The sequence below is a fragment of the Bos grunniens genome, chromosome 13, assembly GCF_055505025.1.
Source record: "Bos grunniens cultivar Pamir isolate PY7600 chromosome 13, Bosgru_T2T1.0, whole genome shotgun sequence".
Taxonomy (NCBI): Eukaryota; Metazoa; Chordata; class Mammalia; order Artiodactyla; family Bovidae; genus Bos; species Bos grunniens.
The window spans coordinates 12197925-12216679 of NC_141177.1; the positions used below are offsets into that span (position 1 = coordinate 12197925).

An 18755-nucleotide genomic window follows, 5' to 3' on the forward strand; every position below is an offset into this window, starting at 1 on the left:
CCTCTTCTGCATATAAGTCCTTTTGTTTGATTCGGAATCTCTCTCCATCTCAACATCCGTAATCACATCTTCAGAATCCCTTTTACTATGTAAAGTGATGTATCTGCAGGCTCTAAGGATTAGAACATAGACATCTTTGAAGGGCTGTTATCCACTTTGCCCCACTTCACCTCTAATTTCATGGTTAATTTAGAGCAGCTATCCCCCAGCTTTTAGGCACCAACGACTAGTTTTGTGAAAAGCAAGTTTTTCCACAGACCTTGGGGCTGGGGGTGTGGTTTCAGGATGATCCAAGCACATTCCAGCTATTGTGCACTCTATTTCTATTATTAGATCAGTTTCACTTCAGATCATCGGGCATTAGATCCCAGAGGTTGGGGACCCTTGATTTAGAGAGCTCCACTGACACCAGAATATGCTTCAGGTCAAATGTTTTCCATGCCTTCTCATTTATTGGTCACGATAACTCCATAAAGCAAGCCCCAGTATCAGAGCCATGGTTTAAAGGAGGAGCTGAAGGCCAGAGAAATGAAGTTGCCTGCCTGAGTTTGCACAAATGGTATTCACTTGCACTTCTTTTCCTAGCAGTTATTGTAACTTGCTACTGTGAAACAGGGACTTTTTCATACCCAGAATATCACATCTAAGATTCAGGATTGTAAAGACAAAAATGTTGGATTAAAAATGTTGATTCTAAAAATGTTTATTAAGTCAAGAGGCATCAGGGCATGGTGCTGGAGATGAAAAGACCAAAGTCCTGCCCTTGGGCAGCTCACAGTCTATTGAGGGGAACATTTGTTGGAAAAATTGCATGGCAAGTTTGCGCCATACATAGGAGAGTGAGGAGCTTTCGAGAAGGTGATGTGACAGTCAAGGGCACTTACTGGAGATGCCAGTGAGCTGCACCTGGGCTTAAAGGCAGCGAGAGTATCTCCAGGCAGACAGGAGGCTTTGGGCAGTGGAAGCAGCATATGCCAAGGAGGAGAGGTGTTGAAAAGCCCCCATTCGCACTGTGCCTGGGGGACAGATTGGTCCATGTAGGGGGCATGCAGGACCTGTGGCTGGGGTACCAGCACGCCAGCTGTTTATTGCCACTTTGTGGGCTATGTTTTCACTGACTTACCTGAGTCTGCTCTTGGGGATACCCTGTGGGTTTTGCTTAAGAGATGGACAAAAATGGAGGAAGTTTAAAGGGCTAAGTGCCAACCTTATATGCAGATGAGCAAGGAGCCAAGGTGTTTAGAAGGGGCTGTGCCCTCTCTTCCTATGGGCAGGCAGCTGCCCTCTCGCATCAGCTCCCTAGCAAAGTTTATTCTTGAATCCTATCACCTACCGATACCAGCAATGGAGACTTATTATGGAAAGTCATGGGCCCCGGGGGTGTGGGGGTGGGTGGAGCTTCCACGCTGGGAGCCTGTGATACTATGATTTCTCCCTCCTTTCCTCTGTCCTGCAGCAATGGAATGGAAGGGACACAGCCCTCATGGTCACCCGTGTGGTCAACCACAGGCGTTTCTCGGCAACAGTCAGTGTGGCAGACACGACCCAGCGGAGCGTGAGCAAGTATCGCTGTGTGATCCGCTCTGACGGTGGCTCCGGTGTGTCCAACTACGCAGAGCTGATCGTGAAAGGTAAGTGCCGCCACCCACGTGGTTGGTCTCATAGGGATCCTTTGGCCCCAAGCTTGCATGGTGGGAAGAGCTAAGACTGCTGTTTTCTTATCTGTGGTTCCTTCACTCATTCCATAGAATGAAACAGCTTTAAATTCTCCCCATCAACCCACTTCAAAAAAAAAATAAAGTTACTGTAAAATCATGCAATATTTCACTGTCATTCAAAGTTGAGTCTTAGATGTAAGATCTGTACATGAAAGCTTATGGGATGGATGACATGGAAGGCATCTCCAAATGTGGCTTTTATTTTTTTTTTTGCATTTAAATTTAGAGTGAGCCAATGTCCTTGTGCTTGGGTGGCATTCTGTTACAGTGATCAAGAAAACAATTGTTTCTAAGGGATATTTTATTGAAAACTCGATACAGTGACAATATTTTAGAAGGACTTTTGAAATAAATAATCCCCACCCTACTGACTTTGAATCAATTTTTTCCCAGTTTTCTTGTTCACCTTGAGGAATCTTTGATGTGTTTTTCCATGAAAATATGTACATTCTCCCTTTTCTGAAGGAGCTGGATATTCCATTCATTTTAAAAAGACTCCATAGTCTTTGTTACAGTGCTTAATGGTTGTGTGCTATTTCATCAAGTTCATCACAATCATCCTATTTTTAAAAATCTCTGTCATCATTTAGATAATTCCAGGTGTTTTTGTTTTTATCTTTCCTTTGTGCGTGCAGCAATTAACACCTCAATTGAGTTCTTCTGAAGAGAATATTTTTATTCTACTAAACCAAATTATTTCCTTGGATAAATTCCCTAGAGGTAGAGTTGTTAGGCCAGAGAATATGAGCATCTTTATGGATTTTTCTTTGTGTTGCAATATTGCTTTTGAAAAAAAGAAGGTTGACAGCTTATACTGGAAACCAGCAGTGTATGGATGCTCTCATTTTCCAGCGTTATGTTCACCGGGTAAAATTTTAATATAACGTAATTTAGTGAATGAAACAGTGGAGCTGTTCATGTTAATGCTAGCTGCAGAATGATACCCAGTGTGTTTGAAGACAGAAGCGTTGTTCAACCCCTGAGAAGTCTCCTGAGTTGGTTCCCTTGGTCAAAGGGTGGGTTGGTGTGGAACCTTGACCTCTCTTTGCCCGCCTATGTAATGATTACCTTTCCTGGGTGAGTCTGCCATCTGAGATTCTCTCTGCTGTGCTGTCCTGATTCCAGATGGATATTCACATGGCTGCCCCTTTGTCATTCATCAGATCTCAGCTTGACTGTCAACATGCCATCTTCTCTGAGAGAATTACCCTCTCCTAGCTCCCTGCCATTCTCATGGTCACATTCTATCACATTGCTTTGTTTCTTTTCCACTCTTCACATTTCCAAATTCTATATTTTTCTTCATTTTCTTGGCAGTTTTGTGTCCCCCTTTAGGATATAAACTCAGCGGAGTTTGGGCCATCTTCCTTGTGTCTCATGGTTCACAGTCAGCCCCCTAAGCTTCGCAGAGTGCCTGGCATATGTGCTGAGCATGCCAAACCATCTGAGATCACCAGCGTTCCATGGTTTTGCCCTGCATGATCAGTCATTTCATTTGACTCAACCTTAAAATATTTGTTGAGTGTTGGATCAGTGAATGAGTTATTGGCCTCAGCAGGAATTCATCTCATCGTTGGAATTCTGTGAACACTTAAGTTGAAGATCAACAAATTGAATAGTTATGAACAGAACAACTAACAGGAAAAAATCATCTTTAAACTAGTTTGCATTGAGTGCCAATATATATCAAAGAAACTATCATTTTGATCCTGTTAGGCTCGTTTCTTGACTTTTTGGTGCTCTATGGCAGAAAGTGAAGAGAAACTAAAAAGCCTCTTGATGAAAGTGAAAGTGGAGAGTAAAAAGTTGGCTTAAAGCTCAACACTCAGAAAATGAAGATCATGGCATTTGGTCCCATCACTTCATGGGAAATAGATGGCGAAACAGTGGAAACAGTGTCAGACTTTATTTTCTTGGGCTCCAAAATCACTGCAGATGGTGACTGCAGCCATGAAATTAAAAGACGCTTACTCCTTGGAAGGAAAGTTATGACCAACCTAGATAGCATATTCAAAAGCAGAGACATTACTTTGCCAACAAAGGTCTGTCTAGTCAAGGCTGTGGTTTTTCCAGTGGTCATGTATGGATGTGCGAGTTGGACTGTGAAGAAGGCTGAGTGCCGAAGAATTGATGCTTTTGAACTGTGGTGTTGGAGAAGACTCTTGAGAGTCCCTTGGACTGCAAGGAGATCCAACCAGTCCATTCTGAGGGAGATCAGCCCTGGGATTTCTTTGGAAGGAATGATGCTAAAGCTGAAACTCCAGTACTTTGGCCACCTCATGCAAAGAGTTGACTGATTGGAAAAGACTCTGATGCTGGGAGGGATTGGGAACAGGAGGAGAAGGGGACGCCAGAGGATGAGATGGCTGGATGGCATCACTGACTCGATGGATGTGAGTCTGGGCGAACTCCGGGAGTTGGTGATGGACAGGAAGGCCTGGCGTGCTGCGATTCATGGGGTCGCAAAGAGTCGGACACGACTGAGCAACTGAACTGAACTGAAGGTTGATCTATGTGATAAAGTGGCCTTTTCAGGTCTGTCCTATAGTCAGTGAATATGTTACTTCTGAGCTGTGCTTTCTGGACGCTCTCTATACCTGTTGTATGGTGATATCCCACACAGCAATGGAAGCCTCCCTCCCCATCCTGAGAATGGACTGTGTTGTCTCCTGTTGTCCCGGTCTCACTAGCACCTTGCCGTGCCTGGCACAGTGTTGGTAATGAGTGGATTGGATGAATGACTACTGGGGCTAGTGTCGGGCTCTGAACTGTTCACATGCAGACAAATGGAGTCAGGCACTCCATTTCGTCTTTCCTTAGGTCCCCAGGTGTGAAGAAGGAGGTGTGGGGCCAAATGCAGAGGCCTCTTGGACAAAGGATGTGGTTTCCATGGAGAAGCATCATGGCTTTTGTTTGGAGGGGTGGCCAGGGTGTCCTGGGGCTGTGGTTTGTCCTTTGCTGGCTGTGTTCCTTGGGCTTGAGTTCAGCCTGGAGGGGGTAGTACCCTGATACAATCCAGGAACTGTGGATCTGCTCTGCCCCCTCCCCTGTAGCCCTCACCGGTCCATTTTAAGGGGTGCACTGGGTGACCTTCTTCAGAAGTCTCCTTCACCGTGGGTGAAGTTAGGTTTGTGCTCCTGGTGATGGATCCTGTTTTGTTGCACCTTATTGAAATCCTTAATGGAATATCGCATTTTCTTAGTGCCTGTTTTTCTTCCCTGTTGCACTTCTTCTCTTTTTACATTCACTTGGGGGTCAGCTAGAAACTAGACCCCTTCAATGTAGAAGTCCCTTTACGTTCATGATCTTATTTAGTCCTGACTGTGGCTCTGCACCTTGGTTTTATTTTAATTCATTTTACAGCTGTAGGAACATCCACAGCCAGGTTGAGACACAGAGACAGGTCCTTAGGGGCAGAGCGGGGGTTGGCCCAGGGGCTGGATCATTGCTATTTAGGCCTCACCTGGAGGACCCGAGGCTTGTGGCCTTGTCATTATCTGGCAGCATCGTGTCCTGAACAGTGTCAAAAACATCCAGATAGCAGGCTGGGCTCATAGCAGGGGTCCCTTGACCTATTGCTAACTTTCGTTTTTAACTCATGCATCACGCTCCCGTGTTCCCTTCCTGTCTGGAGTGGGATACCAACTGCCAGATTCCAGAAATGGATTTAACCCTTCCCTACACACACACGCATACACACACACAGACACACACACATAGGACTTCCCTTATGGTCCAGTGGCTAAGACTGTACTTCCAATGCAGGGGACCTGGGTTCGATCCCTGATTTTATTTTCTTAGGCTCACTGTGGATGGTGAGCCCCCAAATCACTGTGAATGGTGACTGCAGCCATGAAATTAAAGACACTTGCTCCTTGGAAGAAAAGCAATGACAAACCTAGACAGCATATTAAAAAGCAGAGACATCACTTTGCTGACAGAGATCTGTATAGTCAAAGCTATAGTTTTCCCAGTAGTCATGTGTGGATGTGAGAGTTGGACCATCAAGAAGGCTGAGCACCAAAGAATTGATGCTTTCAAACTGTGGTGCTGGAGAAGACTCTTGAGAGTCCAAGGGACTGAATGGAGATCCAACCAGTCCATCCTAAAGGAAATCAGCCCTGAATATTCATTGGAAGGACTGATGCTGAAGCTCTAATACTTTGGCCACCTGATGGGAAGAACTGACTCATTGGTAAAGACCCTGATGCTGGGAAAGATTGAAAGCAGGAAGAGAAGGGGATGACAGAGGATGAGATGTTTGGATGGCATCACCGACTCGATGGACATGAGTTTGAGCAAGCTCCAGGAGTTGGTGATGGACAGGGAAGCCTGACGTGCTACAGTCCATGGGGTCATGAAGAATAGGACACCAGTGAGTGACTGAACTGAACTGAACTGAGGTAGATGGGGCAGGACACTTGTCCAGGTCACAATCTTGTTCCCGTATCTGTGGCCCTGGAGAGATCCTTTGAGGCTTCCTGTGCAGAGTGGGGATGGGTACTTCCCTCATGTGCAGAACATACAGGAGGGAATATTAAAGTGGGGGTCATAGGATTTCCCTGGTGGTACAGTGGTTAGGGCTCTGTGCTTACCCTGCAGGGGCACAGATGCAGTCCCTGGCCAGGGAAATAAGATCCCACCTGCTGTACAGCACAGCCAGCATTTTTTACATTTTTTTTTAAATGGGGCCCAACATGTAGGCTTGGGAACATTTGGGTCCTGGAGTTCCCACTACATCAGTCTCCCCAGATTCCTCCTCTATCCACCACCAGTGAGCCAGGGATCTGGAACAAAGGATAAGTTTCTGGTCCTGCTTGTGCTCGGCCTCCTGACCTCATGGGCCCACTCCGCCTGGCATCACTCATTTGGAACTCAGGCCATGCAGGGGTTGGGAGGTCATAGGACCCTCAGCTCCCGAGGGTGCCAGGAGCCGGAGGTCCCTCTGATGCTGTCTGCGGCAGGTGCTTGTGCTGGGCCAAGCTGTGGAGGGCGGGGACCTCTGTCTCCATTTCTGTCTCTGTCTCTCCCTAGGCAGGTGTGTTTATGGCTGGCTTGTGGCTCGTTTACTGTCCTGGGACTGTGAGCATCGGTGCTTCAGAAAACACCACCTCATTTGAGTGTAGGCAATACAAAATTTTCAGGGCAACACACAGATTAAAATGCAAGCAAATTGGAATTACTTCATTCCAAAGAGCTGTTTATTGAGTTGTGATAATGTACCTGAGTATACATTAGATTACTCTGTAATTGAGGTTTCACTCAATTAACAATCTGGCCCCTCAACCTACCTGTTCCAGACCACTGCTCATAAATGCACTAATTTGCTGTCTGTTTCTGGGTTTCCTAAAGTCTTTGATTTCAAGGTATTTTAGCTTATCCCAAGGGCTTAGGTTTCCTCAAATATGCAGATGTGGTCTTGATGACAATTTTCTAACTCATAAAAATTTTGTTGGTGATGGTTTTTTAAAATTTGTCTTCTAACTCCATTTAACAACCTACCATGGTTTCAGAACTTATTATCAATGTACAGATTAGTTCTTCAAAGAAATCCAGTACTGATGCTGAGAGTCAGATGTTTGGATTTAACTCCCTTGTGACTTTCTATCAAGGTAGTTGGGCAGGGTCAAGAGTATAGATTTTGTGTATGGATGTCAGCATCCCAAGTTTCAATCTCAGACCTGGCCCCAGGTCTCTGTGTCTTCAGGGAAATTACATGTTTGCTTCGAGCCTCAGGTTCCTCATATGTTCAGTGGGGACAGATATAGCTAGTTGGATCCTTATTAGAGGGAAAAAATATATGTATAGCTCTTAGTACAAAATCGGAGAAGACAATGGCACCCCACTCCAGTACTCTTGCCTGGAAAATCGCATGGATGAAGGAGCCTGGAAGGCTGCAGTCCATGGGGTCATTGAGGGTTGGACACGACCGAGTGACTTCTTTCACTTTTCACTTTCATGCATTGGAGAAGGAAATGGCAACCCACTCCAGTGTTCTTGCCTGGAGAATCCCAGGGACGGGGAAGCCTGGTGGGCTGCCGTCTATGGGGTTGCACAGAGTCGGACACGACTGAAGTGACTTAGCAATAGCAATAGTACAAAATAGACACCCACCAAGTCATATCTCTGCTTTTTCGTACTGTTCATGTTCCTGGGGTTCTCACAATAAGAATATGGGAGTGGTTTGCCATTCCCGCCTTCTTTGGACCCTGATGCTGGGAAAGATTGAAGGCAAAAGGAGAAGAGGGTGGCAGAGGATGAGATGGTTAAATAGCATCATGGACTCTATGGACATGAATTTGAGCAAACTCCAGGAGACAGTGAAGGACAGGGAAACCCGGTGTACTGCAGTCCGTGGGGTCGCAAAGAGTTGGACACGACTTGGCGACTGAACAACAATAGTTATATCTGTAATTATCGATAATCATATTTTACTGTATTCAAGGAGATATTGATCAAATATCAATACACTGGCTACTTTTCCTTGTTCTGCTTCTTGTTCTATGGTAATTTAAACTTAATCACCTTAAGGTCTCTTTTCTCTGGAACAACATTAGGGAATGCGATTGGGGTCACCAAACACAGCCCACTGGTCCAAGTTGGTTGCAGAGATGCTTTACTTGGTTGCATTGTCTTTTTTTTCTTTTAACATTTTGTTCCACTCCTTAAATTCTTCTTGCAGTTGCGTCAGTTTGGCCACACTGAGCCTGCATTTTAGGATGGCAGCAGTGGGCTGGTATGGCTGCCCTGTCCCGGGACGCTCCACAGTTCACCCTTGCCCTGGCTTGGCCCACCTTGCTCACCTCACTAGGCTTGCTCCTGTAGGCCTTTGAGTTTACAGCCTGTGGCTTAAAGATTACTAGACTAGAATAGTTGACTTGTCCTTATTGTTAAGAGCTTATGGAACCCCAACCATGTGTCAAGTAGTGTGATAAGTCACGGTCGAGTAGGAAGAATCATGCAGACTTAATAACGCATGGCCTTCCAGTTGGGTCAGGCGCCTACTATACTATCTTACTAAGCCTGTAAGTAGCCATACGGTACATGTGCTGTAGCATCCCCCCTTTTACAGATGAGGGCATGGAGGATCAGAGAGGTTAGGCAACCATCCCAAGGCCACACAGCTTATATGTGGCAGAGTTGGGATTCCAGCCCATGCCTGCCTGTGCCAAATAGATCCTGTTCTTTCTTCTATACCACATTTCTTAGAAAATCCAATATGATAGACCCTGTAATCAGGTGTGAGCTGAGAAAATATATACAAAGGGTAGGACAGCTAATGCAATTCGGGAAAGCATCTTTAGCCTTCTGAGGTGACCAAGGCTGCTGCCTCCTGTCCCATCAGTGAGAGCAGCCCAGGGGGACCACTACATACCCAGAGAAGAAACAAAGACAGTAACCACTCTGAGCATTCAGCTTGGAGAGCACTGGAGCAAAGTTGCCTTCCTAATCAGACTCCGAGCATCCATATCTGTTCTCTGCCAGTCTTCAGAGGCAGAGGGGAGCTGGGAGCTGTATGGTGCAGTGGTCAGAGAGCCGGGGCTGGAATCTGGCCTCTGCCCTGTAAACTCCACTGCTTAAGCCTGCCTGGAGCCCCACCACCCCTACCATCTCACCTGTCCACACCCTAGACCAGGAGGTGGCAAACCTTTCCTACACAGGGCATGGTTGTCAACGTTTTCATCTTTATGGGCCACCCAGGCTCTGTTTAAACTACTCGACTCTGCTGTTGTAGCAAAAGCAGCCCTAGAAAACATGGCATGAATGAGTGAGGCCATGTGACAATAAAACTTTATTAAAAAAAAAATCAAAACACACAGGCACAGAGCAGGGTTTGGCTCCTGGGTCACAGTTTGTTATCACCGCTTGAGACCACGCCCTTTCTTTGCAATTGGATGAGTTGCCAGCCTCCTCCCTGTTCCACTTCTGCACCGCTGAGGTCTGCTCTCTGTGCAGCCTCAGAGACAGTTTGAAAACAAGTTAAATCTTGGCACATCATTTCCTAAAACTCTGCACTAGCTCCTCTCTTATCCTCAGAATAAAAGCCAAGCTTCTTAACACAGTCTATTTCTGACCCCCTCTCTGTCTCTGATTCCTAGCCTCCCAGCCCCATATTTTTCCTTTTATCCTATTCTCTGGCCACACCTGTCCATTTCCTCTTCCTTGAACTCCAGGAAAGCAAGTCTGACCTCAGGGGCTCTGCACTTGTTTCCCTCTCTTGGAGGTAAATGCTTTTCTTCCTGATGGTTACATGGAATTCATTTGTTTTGTTTGCTGTGGTGTCTACTCACCTATCAGCTCCCTAGAGAGACTCCCCTGACCACACTCCCTCTTGTGACTCTGTACCAGTACACTAGGCTGTGGTTTTCTACCCAGCTCTTACCATTGTGCACAGTACTCGTTCACATCTGTGTGTTACATGTGGTCTTGAAGGGAGAAGCTCTGTAGGTCTTGCTTCCTCTGGATCCCTGGCACCTAGTACAGTACCTGGCATGCAGAGGATGGCCAGACATTTGCTGTATCCAGGGAGTTCTCAGACCCTTTCTTCACAAGAGGCAGTGGCACAGAAGATTCCTTAGTGCTCTTCTTGTCCCAAGGTTCTCAGTATTCTTCGAACTATAGGTTTTCCTCCTACCTCTGAGCAAGTTCTATGTCCTTTATGAGTGCTTCTTTATTTTATTTCATTTTATTACTGGAATATAATTGCTTTACAATTTTGTATTATTTTCTACTGTACAACACAGTGAATCAGCTGTACGTATCCCCAGGTGGTGCTACTGGTCAGAACCCTCCTGCCAATGCAGGGGACATAAGAGATGTGGGTTTGATCCCTGGATTGGGAAGATTCCCGGGAGGAGGAAATGGCAACCCACTCCAGTATTCTTGCCTGGGAAATTCCATGGACAGAGGAGCCTGGCGGGCTCTAGTCCATGGGGTAATAAAGCACCTTAGCACGCACATGCATATATATCATCTTTTACTTTAATTGTTTTGTGCCCTTATTCTTTTTCTTCCTAGTTATGGAAGCTGTGAGCTTTGTAATTCCCTGTGTCCCTCCTATGACTTCCCTTTGTCCTGCCCAGGTCTCTGTTGACCTGCCAGCATCATGCTACTTACCCAGTCTATCATGTGGCCCTGATGATGGTCATTTTAGAGGCTTCTGGGCCTTCCTTAATGGCTGTCAAGGGAAGGCTTGCCTTGAGATGAGTGAGCCCTCGGTGTTCCTCCTGAGTCCTGCCTACTGGTGTGTACCTGCTTCACACTGTGGGCAACACCTTATCACTTCACACTTACCTGCTTCCTCCCTCTACCCCATGTCTAATGTTGGCTTTCCTGGAAGATAGTATTTCAAGAAACCTCAGCATCTTCATCTTCTCTGCAGTCTTCTTTCTAAAAAAATATCCTGATGCTCTTATTTTTTCTTTCTTAGTCATAACTTCAGTTAATGGACTGCCTCATGTTTTTTAACCACAGCTGCTCTTGGAAAGCACTCATAGATCGTAAATCATGTAGGTCTTGGGTTCAGATCTGGGTTCTGGCATGTGTTTGCTATGTGAATTCAGAGCCTCCTGAGTTATAAAATGGAGTCATAGTGCAGCTTCTCTGGATTTGGGGAAGGGTCATGGATATGTTCGGGCTTCTCTGGTGGCTCAGTGATAAATAATCTGCCTGCCAATGCAGGTGACGCAGGTTTGATCCCTGGACCAGGAAGATGCCCTAGAGAAGGGAATGGCTACTCACTCCAGTATTCTAGCCTGGAGAATCCCATGGACAGAGGAACCTGGCAGGCTACAGTTCATGGGGTCGTAAAGACTTGGACCTGACTGAGTGACTGACACTTTCACTTTCTTGGGTGTGTTCATCCTTTGTGAACTAACTGTCCATGTGTTTATTTATCTTCATCAGTCTCCATCCTCCCCATTTGCCAGCTGCCCAGTCTTAGCTCCTGACTTCCTCACTTTTAGATGATCTCACTGTTAGCTTTCCAGAGGAGGAAAAAAAATAAATGACAGATGGGAGGAAAGTGGGAAACTTCACTTGAACATATGAGCATGTTGGGGGAGGCAAACTGGGAGATATCTGTGTATATTGTATTCTATATGGGCACAAAGACCAGCTTATTTTTAAAGAAAAACATCAGTGTGGATAAATAAAACCTGACAAGTATTGGTTTCCTTGACTTATTTTGACGACTTCATCAGCTACATGCTCCTGGGTCGCATTAACACTTTTAACGCATTTGGAAATCAAATCAAACATCAACTGCGTTAAACCCTTGTTCACATGGAACATTACCCTCCTGTGTTCCAGTGGAAGACTTATCCAGGGTACGGAATGAGCTGCAAGTCTGCAGTAAGGTAACATTTGTAGACTGTTTATTGCATGCCAGACACCGCCCTGTATATTTCACGTGAGATTCTGTTTAATCCTCAGCTGATGAGGATGCTGAAGCCTGTTCACTCAGCCTACTGACCGTCTCAGAGCCCAAGGTCCATCTTAGTCCTATTGTAATTAAGACTTTCTTCCTAACCCTCGTTATGCTGATTTTCCATTATGTTCTATTCTGTGGCAAATATACATGGAATATTGTTTCTGAGGCCCTAAGTTTCAGGCTCAATCAGACTCAGTTAAACCTCAGGCTCCAGATTTGGACAGGATGATCCAGAGCATTGCCTATGTCCTCTCTCTGGTGCCTAATTTGCCTCTGAAATGTTACAGCCTCTGCCTAGACCAGTGGTTCTCAACTGAGAGTGATTTCATCTCCCAGGAGGCTTTCAGCAATGTTGGGGGCCTTTTTAATTGTCACACTTGGGAAGGGAGCCCCAGCATCCGGTAGGGGGAGGCCAGAGATGCTGCTAAACTTCTGCTATGTACAAGGGCAACCCTCCTCCCCCTGCCCCTAACAAAGAACTGCTCAGCCCCAAAGGCCAGTTGTGCCAAGGGTGAGAAACTCTGACCCAAACCCCTCCTCGCGGGGAGACCTCTTGATCTCTGACACTCTTGTGTTCATCTGCAGCTCTGTGGGCTTCTGTCCAGAGCAGGGCATGAGATGTGGGAGAAATAAAAGAGAGCTGATAACATTAGCTGTGGAGTGATTTAGCTTCTCTGAGCCCCAGTCGGTCTGTCTAAAAGCTTTGACATTTGACTTCTGGTTTGTTCTGACCTAGAGAGTGAGATAAGATGCCCTGCTGAACAGTCCATGCCAGCCCAGCTGACCGTGGCAGCTGTCACTGTGCCTAGACGCCCTCAGTTGCCACCTCTTCAACCCAATGTAGTCTACCTATCTACCAGAGACCAGAGACCTGTAGTCTACCTACCTAGAGCAAGCATCACCAGTCATTAAAAATGATCCTCATGAAGAAATTGTGGCAACGTGTTTAAACATTTAAAAAGCAAAGCAGCCTGGGTGGAAGGGGAGTTTGGGAGAGAATGGATACATGTGTATGTATGGCTGAGTCCCTTTTGCTGTCTGCCTGAAACCATCACCAACATTGTTAATCGGCTATACTCCAATACAAAATTTAAAAAAAAATTGGTTTTAAAAAGCACTCATGGAGCAGATAGCAGGAGGCAGATGCCCCAAAGCAGTGTCTTAGCAGTGGGGTGGGGTGGGGTAGAGAGGGGGCTTCTGATGTGATCAGTGGGGTTTCTCATACTCATATTGCATTGTTTTTATTTATTTTAAAATTTATTTCTAAAATTTTTAAAATTAGTTTTTCTTAGCATATAGTTGCTTTACAGTGTCGTGTAAGTTTCTACCACGTCCACATAGCAAAGTGCATCAGCTCTATGTACACGTGTATCCCCTCTTGCCCCATCTAAGACGGGCTGCCATCCTGATCTGGGGAACCCAGAGCCGGGGCTTAGGTGAGATTTATCTTAGAAGGGACAGAGCCAACATTTTGTTGCTAGTTAGATTCAAATGACCATTTCTCTGGGCCTCGAGTTCCCTATTTGTCAAAAGAGAACGTATATTCTATAGGTGGGTTTCAAACTTATTCCCTCTCCAACAATAGAATGCCATCCTAAAATAGCATGGAAAACAAAGGAGGCAGCTCTGCAGAGTCCTGGGGCTCCTGCAGTAGTGTCAAATTTGAGTTTCCCACCCCCTGGGAAGGTGGATTTCTTTGCTTCTCGAAAGGTTATTGTTGATGTTTTTAAGTGCATGCAAGTCCCCCTTTTTTATGCTTTGCTGGATCCTGGTAGAGAATGTGGCTAGGATTCAGTCTCCTCTTTTCAATGAAATTGCTTGCTCCTGCTTTTCATTATTAGTCCAAGTAGCAGGCCTGTTGCTTTAGATGCGTGTCCAGAGGCAGATGTGACTGGCTTACGGCTCAGTAAATGGAGCTCTTCCTCTCCGATGGAGCTCAGCCTGGTGGGATGGAGCAGACGATTTTTGGCAGAGTGGCTGATCGCCTGCTCTCAGTGAGGGAAAGCCTCCTGTTTGAGTTCATCAGCAGTAGAATGTGCTCCGCGGCTTGCTGTTCTAATCTCTCACACACTTGAGTTGGAACCTGCTGGACCCACCGTGAGACGGGACTGGCCTTTGCTGTGACTTTGCAAGCAGACGGTTGAAAATGGTTTTCCTAATGATAAGCAGTGAGGCTGCCCTTGAGAGGCAGGTGGGGCTAGGGCTGACTCCTCGCTGTACCTAGTTTTTATTTCCGGATTAAACTGCCTGTGACCCAGCCTCAGTTTCTCCATCTGTAAAATGGAACAAATGATCTAGTTGCCTTACATTTTCTGAGGCTCGGTGAAATCGAGTGTGATAATCACAGAGCGGGACCTCCTAGCTGGAGAAGTTCAAGCTCCTGTGACCACATGACTTGTTCTCTGTACTATTTATTTTTTCCATTTCAGTGAGCAGGAAGGGTACACTTCCTAGACTCCTGCCTCCAGTTGGGGCAGAGGGATATGTGTCAAAGTGATGCACACCCCTTCCAGGCCAGACCTACAGAAAATCCCCCATGTGCGGCCCTGTCTTTCCCTCTCCTGTTGTGACATAGGAGACCAGACACTGGGGCAGGCAGCGTCTCCAGGCAGGAGCTGGGTCCCTGAACGCTGTGTGGAGCCCAGCTGCACCCCTGCCGACCCCACGACCTCACTGAGCTGAGACGTGAAAGCAGTATCTGAACCAACCACGGCTAGTCCAGCTTCTGCCGGGGGAGATGCTGTCCATTACCCTGGGCCTTCCTGCCTGATGGCCTTGAGACCTCGTTCTCAGGTGTCCACACGTACGGTGGACAGAAAGGACCAGCACTGGGACCATTAGTTCCTGCTTTCAGTCTGCATTTCATGGGAACCCAACAGTGACCAGAAGGGGGTTCTCTGAGTCTGGCCTCACAGCAAGGGAAAGCAGCTGGTTCTTTCTGCCCAGTGCTGTCAGGGCTGACTCCTCAGAAAACCATCTCTTCTCTCTGGGCATTGCTGCCCCAGGCATACCTGGAGTCATCCCTGTGACTTTTCTTTCGGGGGCACTGAGCTGACCACCCCTTTTGCCCTTCACCTTTCTTCCCCCTCACCAGGCTGATGCAGTCCGTGAAGTGACCGAGGCAGTTTGCAGGCCTGGGGCAAGGACGACTCTTCCAGCATCTTCCCTTGTCTCTGCTGAATCCTCGGCTGTCCTGGTTTTATTCCTTGACTTCCACAATAAGCAGAGATAAAACAAACTGTAGGATACTTATCTCTAGGCCCTCACCCATACCCAGAAATTTGCTGAGTGTGGACTTAGTCTTTCTGCCTTTGCCTGGGGTCTCCACCTTTATGGCCTAAACCCCAAGCTACCATCTTCCCTTCCATCCTCCTTATCCAGCCAAGACTGAAGGACTCCTGATTGGCTCCTGGGTCCTGATGTCATCAATGGGCTGCTCTATCTTCTCCAGAAGCTCCAGAGAAGCAGCTTATAGATACACCTGCAGTCATCTGTCTTTGCACAGAGGGCCATGCCAGGTACTCCTGGGGCTGGACCTGAGAAGAGCTCCCCTAACCCCAAGGTTATTTGCAAACTGCGTGCTGACAGAAGTTACCCTGCCCTTTGAGATTTGGGTACAGTGAGCTCTCTTTCAAGTTTTTGCATATTCCTAAGGCCTCCTATCAGAGAAGGCGATGGCACCCCACTCTAGTAGTCTTGCCTGGAAAATCCCATGGATGGAGGAGCCTGGTGGGCTGCAGTCCATGGGGTCATGAAGAGTTGGACACGACTGAGTGACTTCACTTTCACGCATTGGAGAAGGAAATGGCAACCCACTCCAGTGTTCTTGCCTGGAGAATCCCAGGGATGGGGGAGCCTGTTGGGCTGCCGTCTATGGGGTCGTACAGAGTCAGACACGACTGAAGCGACTTAGCAGCAGCAGCAGCAGCAGCAGCAGCAGCAAGGCCTCCTATGCTGGTCATTTCTGACTATTTGGTTTCCATTCCGACTGGCTTTCAATGTCAATTACCTCACACTCCTTATACTTTCCATCTGCTCTGCACCATCCAAATTTGGAACTCAGTCCTCTTTCCTTAATTTTCCTTCATCCTTTTCCCAGCATGCACACACACACATACATACCATATACACACACATACACCACCCCCCACACACATATACACATTCTTTGTGGTGTAGCACTTCAGAGAATTTAGGGTAAGGGAAGGGGAGTCAGCACAGAAACGCTCATGCCCCCCGATGGAATACGAGGTGCTGCTCTGTCAAGCACTCTGGCCACCCCATCAGAAGTTCCTGGTGGGACTTTTCTGGTGGCTCAGTGGTGAAGAATCCGCCTGCTAAAACAGGAGACATGGATTCGATCCCTAGTCCAGGAGGATCCCATATGCAACTAAGTCCATGCACTGCAGTTGTTGAGCCTCTGTGCTCTAGAGCCCGGGAGCCACAGCTACTGAGCCTGCAAGCTGCAATGACTGAAGCCCGAGTGCCATAGAGCCCGTGCTCCACAGCAAGAGGAGCCACCACCGTGAGTAGCCCATGCACCAAAACCAGAGAGTAGCCCCTGCTTCCTGCAACTAGAGGAAATCCCAGCACAGCATCGAAAACCCGGCACAGCCAAATAAAAGAAGTTCTTGGTGGCTGTGACCTTCTCTGAAGGCTCTGGCATCCTGCTGCATTGCCCTGGCCCCTCCCCTCTCTTGCTTCCTCAGAAGCTCCAAGGCAGAGCAGTCTGGCAGCAGGCAGTTCCTTGGGACCTGTTTGCACAGCTCATTTCTGCCAGTCCCCCTTGCCAGTGATTCCCCCACTGGTTTTGGACTAGTTCCCTCTGGCAGAGGCATGACTCTCCCCTGGCCCCTCTTTTGCATCTCAGAAGCAGCCCCGTTTCCCTGCCAGCGAGGATCCCATCCTTGCCTTGGTTCTGGAGGTCTCTGCAGGGCATAGCCCTGTCCACACCCTCACACTTGTCCTGCCTTATTGACATAAGCAAGGCAGGAGGGCTCACAGGGACTGATCTGAGCTTGAAGATGGAGAAATAGTGGACCTTTCTCATTCTGGACCCCCCACCCCCAACAGTGGTGAGTGGCAGTAACCTACCTCTTAATTGGGTAGAGCCCCAGAGAGAGATTATTGGCTTGTGCCTCTGGGGTGCCAAGCATGGAAGCACCTAGAATGATAGATCCAGAGTTCTCTTTTCTCTGTGTTTCCTGTTTTGCTTGTTCCTTCTTGATGTAATTCTCACACCTGCTCATGGGGAGCTTTGGAGGCAAGTCAAGGACTCCAGATCCACACCTTGCAGTTTAACAAGCTTCAGAGTAAGAGAATTTACTTTTCTCCATTTCTAGACATCAGTCCCTGGAAAGAATTTTCATCCTCCTTGCCTGGGTTGAGTATCCAATGTTGGACCAGCTGTTGGACCCGGTGGCAGGGTGGAAGGGTCGTGTGCCCAAGTGTCAGAGCCGTGTGCCCAGCTCTGCAGCCAGTGGGGCAGGTTGGGAGGAGTCTGGACTCTTCTGGAAGATGCAGGATGGGGCTGGAGCCCTTCCCCTAAAGAGGGATTCTGGGCTGACAAGAATCAGATGGGCACTGGCCAGGCTCCTCTGGTGTCTGCCGATCCCTACTGGGCTTTCCACAGATTTCTGAAGATTTAGGTAGGCTCTTGGTAGGTTGTGGTCCTCAATCTGGATCCCCTGGTTTCAAGCTTCAATAAAAGGGATGTACTTCAGTTCTTTTGTTTGAATGAATTTCCTATGGATGCTACGTCATTTTTGAACCAGATGTGTTCAGAAGTGAATTATTGCTGTATGTCTGTCCCTCTCGGAGTCCAGTCCCTCTCAGCAGCTCTGGTCTTTGCCTCTGTGCCTTTGCTTCCTGATGTCCTTTCTCTACTCCTGCATCATCCTTCCTCCTCCCACGAGTGTCTGCCCAGCCTTGCCTGTCACCCTCTCTTGCCACCTTCCCTGTACATCCAGAAGGTTGCAGATGGGTAACTCAGCTCCCTCTGCCTCGCTGATCAGGTCCTTGGTAGGATATTTCCTCCCAGAAAACACAGCCCTCCCCCTGCTTCCCCACCCTCCTCTCTCCAACTCTGTTTCTTACCCCGTCTCACTCCTTGTGACTTCCACACTCTCCATCTCTCCCTTTTGTTGCTTCTTAATGCTTTATTATATACCAGTGTTTTGGGTCGCACCAGAATTGTCCCCACCAACGGAGTTGTTGGAAGTGGCTCCCCGATTCTGATATCTGAGGTGCAGGCTGGGGTGCACCAGTGTGTGACATTAGTATCTTCCTACAGCCACAATCCAATCAAGGGCAGACAGTGAGTAGCGTCATTTGCTCTTTGGCTAAGTCCCTATTAGAGAGATAGACCTGCACAATGCTGTCTCCAGATGCTGCTGCAATACGATTGATCAAGGAGGAAGGTATTCATTAAACACCTACTGTGTCCTGGGAATCTTCTAGACACGAGGGGTGCACCAAAGAACCATATGGAGATGAGGCTTCTATTACCCAAAAGTGTACATTCTAGTGGAGGAGAAAAAAGGGGAAATGAGTCGGGAAGAGAGATCATGTCGGAGAGCAGCAAGAATGTGCTCAGGGACCACTCA

At 47.4% G+C, this 18755-nt stretch overlaps 1 protein-coding gene across 23 annotated transcripts in view; it reads left to right on the top strand.

Annotated features, from left to right (window-relative positions):
• PTPRT (protein tyrosine phosphatase receptor type T) overlaps nt 1-18755 on the top strand; it is a 1155226-nt gene that overhangs the window by 453735 nt on the left and 682736 nt on the right. For all 23 annotated transcript variants that reach the window (XM_086331749.1, XM_086331754.1, XM_086331755.1 and 20 more), the window contains exon 6: nt 1457-1631. In XM_086331749.1, the coding sequence (XP_086187875.1) occupies nt 1457-1631 (175 nt within the window). The remainder of the gene's footprint in view (nt 1-1456; nt 1632-18755) is intronic.